The sequence below is a fragment of the Puma concolor genome, chromosome B2 (genome assembly GCF_028749965.1).
Source record: "Puma concolor isolate L17-30 chromosome B2, mPumCon1.1.hap2, whole genome shotgun sequence".
NCBI lineage: Eukaryota > Metazoa > Chordata > Mammalia > Carnivora > Felidae > Puma > Puma concolor.
This window is the reverse complement of record NC_141671.1, coordinates 146,619,184-146,625,916: the sequence shown is the minus strand read 5'-3', so window position 1 is coordinate 146,625,916 and position 6,733 is coordinate 146,619,184. Positions and strand designations below refer to the sequence as shown.

General features: G+C 47.9%; 1 protein-coding gene across 2 annotated transcripts in view; it reads right to left on the bottom strand.

Moving 5' to 3' along the window:
• Positions 1 to 214: 214 nt before the first annotated feature.
• Positions 215 to 6,733, bottom strand: part of MAP3K4 (mitogen-activated protein kinase kinase kinase 4) — an 89,424-nt gene continuing 82,905 nt past the window's right edge. For both annotated transcript variants that reach the window (XM_086708277.1, XM_086708278.1), the window contains exons 24-27: positions 5,972 to 6,094; positions 4,993 to 5,099; positions 2,684 to 2,863; positions 215 to 756 (exon numbers count right to left, since the gene is read on the bottom strand). In XM_086708277.1, coding sequence (XP_086564403.1) covers positions 736 to 756; positions 2,684 to 2,863; positions 4,993 to 5,099; positions 5,972 to 6,094 — 431 coding nt within the window. In that variant the 3' untranslated portion in view covers positions 215 to 735. The remainder of the gene's footprint in view (positions 757 to 2,683; positions 2,864 to 4,992; positions 5,100 to 5,971; positions 6,095 to 6,733) is intronic.

Genomic DNA, 6,733 nt, shown 5'->3' with positions numbered 1-6,733 from the left:
GGGCCCTCTTGCATCCCGAGTGGTGCTTCCTTTATCTGCTTCACTCTTCACGAAAAGCCAGGAGGTCCTAGGTCCTGAAGGACGGCGCCCGTCTCTAGTGTGCCTGGCTGCACCCCTTTGGTACGGGAACACACGAGCGAGAGCAACAGACCTCTGTCTCAGGTAACGTCTAGGCCCTGAAGCTGGCAACCATTAAGAGACAGTATGACTGAACTTTCCTAAAATAAACCATTTATTGAAAAAAGAACCTTTTTCTGAAATTTCATCAATCACCTTTGCGTAACAAGCCTGTGGCTTGCCAACGACAAAAAGGTAAGGTTTCACAGTCAGTGCACTCGACAAACAAGAAGTTTAACAACAAGGCCCAGGACACCGATAACACTACAACTGCTTTTGAACCCGGGAAGGTCAAAAAATACTACACTGACGTCACGGTCCTCAGTCACACGAGAAACAGGTGACAGAGGCGATGGTCCGTGTACAGTAGTAATGGCACTTAACATGCAGCTTCTTTACCTCGTGGACACCGTCACGCGGAAGGGCCCCGCGCCACATCGGACAAACAGGAGCAGCAGGACGAGTGACGCTTGTCGCCTGTGCAGTCCTCAGTCTTGGAAGGTTAGAAAGGCTTACACTGCTTCTCGGCACAGTCTCTATGTAAATATTACATACAGTAGTGATTGAGAGAGAGGATTCTCCGAGCACACACACCACCAGGCCACAGACCAACTGGCTTCATTCTTCATCTGTGCAAACCTGTGAGGGAGGCAGGAGAGAGCTGAACACGATTCACGGTCCGCGCACAACTCACGGTGAGTCACTGCCGCCGCCTCCACGTTCCCAGCGCTGAGCCGGCGGGGGGAGGCTCGGCTGGTGTGGCGAATAAGGTCAGAGCTAAGTCACCGCTCTGTCACCTGACCACTGAAAGCGGTAAGAGTCTGTCTGTATGCTTTATAACAAAGAAATTAGTGTCTTTTTAATCACAGATCCTTAATATCTACATAGCAAATCCAGCTGTCTGTTCCCTAATTCCACCCACCCATGAACGTGGTCACTCCTCTCTTCCGCATCGTCCTTTCCTCTATCGGGGGCTCCCCTGCAAGGCCCTTCCAGTGTTGTTTTCCCCAGGGTTTCACGGGCACCCCACTTCTCCCTGAAATACTCTCTGGGAGTATTTCAACGTTCTGTCTCCCAGGTCTGCATCTGGGCCCCACTCTCTCCCGGGCGCGGGCCTGCAACACCTACGTGCCCATCTGAAGTCCCTGAGCAGACGTTCCAAACGCGCCTCGACCGTGATCTGCCACAGACAGAGCCGCCACCTCCATGACTCAGCACCCCGCCAGCTGCCTCTGTACCCCTCTTGGCCAACGGGGTCTCTAACCTGGTGACCCAAGCCGGGACCTGGAAGCCGTCCTGGACCCCACCCTCACTCGCCTTTCTCAGCTCATCAGCTACTTGGTGGTGGCCATTTTAACCCCTAAGTATTGCTGATAATTCGCCCCTGACCCCCCATGCCCAGCCTATTAGCTGTATCCAACTTCCTCACTATTCTGTTGCCAGAAGGATCATTCCAAAGCACTATTTAATATTACGCTTATAATAAAACTGAAATTCCTTCATGTGGCGCCTGCTTACTTTTCCAGCCTTACCTTTTACCAGTTTCCACATCCTAGGATCCATCTGCACACACAGTTCCTTGACTGTTTTACCCTCTTCACCCTGCCATACCCCTCCCTCCCTGCCTAACCCCTCCAAACCCTCCCACACAGCTCAGGCATCTCATTCCAGAGCAAGCAATACCTGAGATTACCTAGCTGGATTAAACTGCTCTTCTCAGTGACCCCACAACATAGCATGCGTACCATTATCACAGCTCTGAACATACTGACTGCTCAGTCATTACTAACTCTGTCTCTACTCTCCCAGAATTTAGTCATTACTAACCCTGCCTCTACTCTCTCCTGGTAGAACTCGGTCATTACTAACCCTGTCTCTACTCTCCTAGATTTGAGTCATTACTAACCCTGTCTGTACTCTCCTAGAATTTAGTCATAGTCATTACTAACCCGATTCCTACTCTCCTAGTAGAACTCAGTCATTACTAACCCCGTCTCTACTCTCCTAGCAGATTTGAGTCATTACTAACCCGGTCTCTACTCTCCTGGAATGTAGTCATCACTAACTCCATCTCTACCTCCTAGAATTTAGTCATAGTCATTACTAACCCCATTCCTACTCTCCTAGTAGAACTCAGTCATTACTAACCCCGTCTCTACTCTCCTAGCAGATCTGAGTCATTACTAACCCGGTCTCTACTCTCCTGGAATGTAGTCATTACTAACTCCATCTCTACCTCCTAGAATTTAGTCATCACTAACCCTGTACTCAAGCAGCCTACGCACTCTCCAGAGTAGAAACAGGGTCGTTCGGCCAGTTCCATTAAAAATTCCACGTAACAGCCTCAAGTGCACTGCAAACACACCCGGATGGATCAAGCAGAGGACCTCAATGAACACTTATCCCCCCAAAATAACATACAAAACCCCTTGGCATAATACGTTGACCTCCTTTCCATTCCAGATATAGGGATTTTATATCTAAGTTCCCAAATTCCTTCAGTGCCAGACATAAGCAAAACTCAAACACTGAAACATGAAAAACACTGTTCAGCGATCTGCCCAACCTTGACGAAGGCGTGGTCGAGGAGCTGGCTGGCCGTCCACCTCATCCGGGGCTCACTTTCAAGGCAGTGAGAAAGGAAGTCCTTTCCTTCTGGGCTTAGTCTTTCAGGGATCGGTGGCTTGTGCCCCATGCCCACTTTATACATAATCTGGAAGTTGTGTTCATATTCATGCCAAGGCCTCTAAAAGAGGAAAAAAACAGGTTTTAATACTACATGGCCTTAAAAAAAAAAAATGAAACTTTCAAGTCTTTTCAGGCACCTCAATATTAATACATGTCAGAGGCCGGCGAACTTTTAGCTACAGAGCCAAACGGTAAATATTTTAGGCTTGCGGATCACGTGACCTCTACCACAACTCCTCAGTTCTCCCACTGCGGGGTGACAGCAGCCAAGGAAGGTGTATAAATGAATGGGTGTGACTGAATGCCAATAAAACCTTATTTACAAAACCAGGTGGTCAGCGTAGGCTGCCGACCCCGTGTGGATGTTCTAACCCTGTCTGTACTCTCCTGGAGTACTCTCCTGGACTAATGTTAGCCCAGCATTACCTAGAAGCCACATCATACAATAAAAAATGTAACACATAAAATGATGTAAATATGTCAAGAAAACATATAAAACTCAACAGTTATCTTATAGGGAATTACTACACTACCTTATTGAATAGTGAACATGAAATTCTATTAGTGTGAAGCTCTGGTTATTTTATATATCATAAAACATAACAATAAAATGCTATTTCATTCAGAGGCCGCAAGGTATAATACAGTTTCCTACTAATAGCACGAGAGGTTTGTAACATCTTCTGCTTTACAAAAATGATGCTGCTGCATGTGTGCGCGCGCACACACACACACAATGGTACCTTTATACATTTGCCTCGTTTAATAGTATTTTCATCAAAAAATAAATTTTTTTAATAATAATGATTTTTTTTTGGGGCGCCTGGGTGGCGCAGTCGGTTAAGTGTCCTACTTCAGCCAGGTCACGATCCCGCGGTCCGTGAGTTCGAGCCCCGCGTCGGGCTCTGGGCTGATGGCTCAGAGCCTGGAGCCTGTTTCCGATTCTGTGTCTCCCTCTCTCTCTGCCCCTCCCCCGTTCATGCTCTGTCTCTCTCTGTCCCCAAAATAAATAAACGTTGAAAAAAAAAATAATAATAATTTTTTTAACTTTTTTTAGTGCTCATTTATCTTTGAAAGACAGTGAGAGAATATGTGAGGCAGGGGAGGCGCAGAGAGAGGAGGACAGAGGATCCAAAGTGGACTCGGCTCTGAGCTGTCACCACAGAGCCCGATGCGGGGCTCAACTCACGTACTGTGAGATCATGACCTGAGCCGAAGTCAGATGCTTAACCAACTGAGACACCCAGGCGCCCCCCAAAAGATAAGTTTTTAGACTTTGCAGATACTCAGTCCTACAGAACAGCCTCATTGCCCTAAAAATCCTTGTGCTCCTTCCCTTTCCCACAGCCCTTGGCAACAACTGATCCTTCTACTGCCTCTACGGTTTTGCCTCTCCTGGAATGTCACGTGCTGGAATCACACTCTACATATGTGGTGTTTTCACATTAGCTTCTTTCACGTGGTCGCATGCTTTTCACGGTTCCACCAAGTCGTCTTCTGACAGCTCATCTCTTTTCGTCGCTGCGTAATATTCCGTTGTCCGCATTTCCAGTTTGCTCCTCCACTCACTTACTGAAAGACACCCTGGTTGCTGCTTCCAAGTCTGGCAAATTATGAATAAAGTTGCCCTCACATGCCAGTTGTCGAGTGGACCTAAGTTTCTGGCTTCCTGTTTCTTTCTGTAGCTCCTCGCTTCTCAGTGTTTTAACTTCAGCTTCATACTTTTCTTATTCCCTCGTAAGAGTGCTCAAAGTTATAAATCTTATAAATATCTGGTTCCTAGTCTGTCACTCGTCTTCACAGTACTGTATCTTTTGACAGGTCACATTTTTTATTTTTTTTTAAATGTTTATTTTTGAGAGAGAGACAGAGCACAAGTGGGGGAGGGGTAGAGAGAGAAGGAGACACAGAATCTGAAGCAGGCTCCAGGCTCTGAGCTGTCAGCGCAGGGCCCGATGCGGGGCTCGAACCCATGAACCACGGGATCATGACCTCAGCCGAAGTCGGACACTTAACCGACTGAGCTACCCAGGTGCCCCGACAGGTCACATTTTTTAATCTTTAGTCATGGTCTCTAGTTAGCAGATATGTCCGTGGTATTGATAATAAATGATACAAGCACACATCCAGTCTTGTCAGGGTACAGAGCCCCCTGGGGGTTTGCCCCCAGGTGTGCACCCCGCTTACCTTGCCAGTCACCATCTCTATGACGACGCACCCCAGACTCCAGATGTCAGCAGCACGCCCGTGGCCTTCTCCTTTTGCGCGAGTGATGACTTCTGGAGCCATGTATGCTTTAAAAATCACAGATACGGGGATAGGAATAGGTTATAAACACAGTAGCACACAGTAATCAAGCCAACCATGAAATTGATATTGTCTAATATTCCACATAAAAGAAACAACTAATTTGCTGGGGGCAGGCAGGGAGATCTTTCTCTGAGTTATGTAATAGGAAACATCAAAAGCAATAGACATCTCGAATCAGTTTTCTGAGTGAACATTTTAAGAGGCTGAATTACTATCTAAAGGACGATTTTTCAATGGCAAATCTTCAGATAAACTGTATTCACATTAAAAATGTGAAACCTTCACTACAAAAGAGGATGAAAAGCTTTACGCCACTGAACAGTCGAAACAAATTAATTACCCTTTCTGCATGTCCCTCTTAAAGGGGACAAAAGAGTGGACCATGGTGAGGAGCAGGCCAGGTGTGGGCGTGGCTGTGTGGGTAGCACGTGCCCGTGTGTGAAGACATTCACTTTCTCTTGGGTGTGCCTACCCACTCCTTTTCCTTTAGAAGGGCCGATAATGCTCCAAACTGCCTGTCTGCTTTAGACAGACATGAAACGGTCACAGGTGCTGGACAATCAAGAGGTTATGTTCGAAAAGAAAAAAACAAACCAGCCCATACCATCGTGTTTAATATACATACGGCTGAGTTTGGGCTGGAATCATTTAAACATCCCCCATGTGAACAACAAACGATAGTGTTCCGGGGAAGAGAAGGAGAACTTTCCTCCTGCCTCTCACTCTGGGGGAAAGGTGTTTAGAAACCCTCCTCCCTGTTCCCGAGTCGAGCTGACAATAGGGGTGATGGAAAGCCCAGACGGCAAGCGCACTGTAATGAGCCGCCTTCGAAGAGCCCAATCGGGCCAGTCCCTACCTGCAGTCCCCAGGGTGCTATTCACTTCGCCCGGCATGGTCTGTGCGTTGTTTTTAAGCTTTACGGAGCATCCAAAATCCCCGAGCTTGATGAGTCCAGATGAGGTGAGGAAGATGTTGGCCCCTAACCGGAAGAAGAAGGGCACGCAGGTGCATTTAAGCTCGCACGGTAACCAGAACTCCCAGGGACTTGCTTCACAAACTGAATTACGCAAAGCTTCATAAAACTCCACTTACAAAGATAATCACAGAAAGACTCTTAAGCCTTGTGCACAAATGTTAATACAAAGCAATTTTAATATCCGTACAGCTTTGACCGATAGGTTCTGAAGTGAAATACATGCACAAACTCTGACACTAAAAACCCAGAGACAAAAAGCTGTGTATATGGCGCAAATGCTTGTGCTGTGGGTCCCCGAAAACAGTGGGCACGGACGGAAGGCCCGGCACACACACCGCTGCCCCGTAGGCCGACCGAGGCCGCCCTGGGCGGACGTCACCCTCTCCCTGAAGAGAAAGCTCTGCCGCCTGCTTCTGTGTCTACAAGCAACGTGCCTCGCGTACCCCAGCTGGAGTCCGGGCTATGCTCCCGACTCTGGTCAGCTCGAGGCTCCACGATCTCTCCGGCACCGTGCGTCCTGTGGCACCTTCCTCAAAGAGCATGACGGAGCCACTCGCGTTAGATAAGCAGCCACACAATGAGCTGACATCTAACAGGGAGTCCTCAGCGCCCCAGTGCTCCCAGGGTACGCTGTCCCCACAG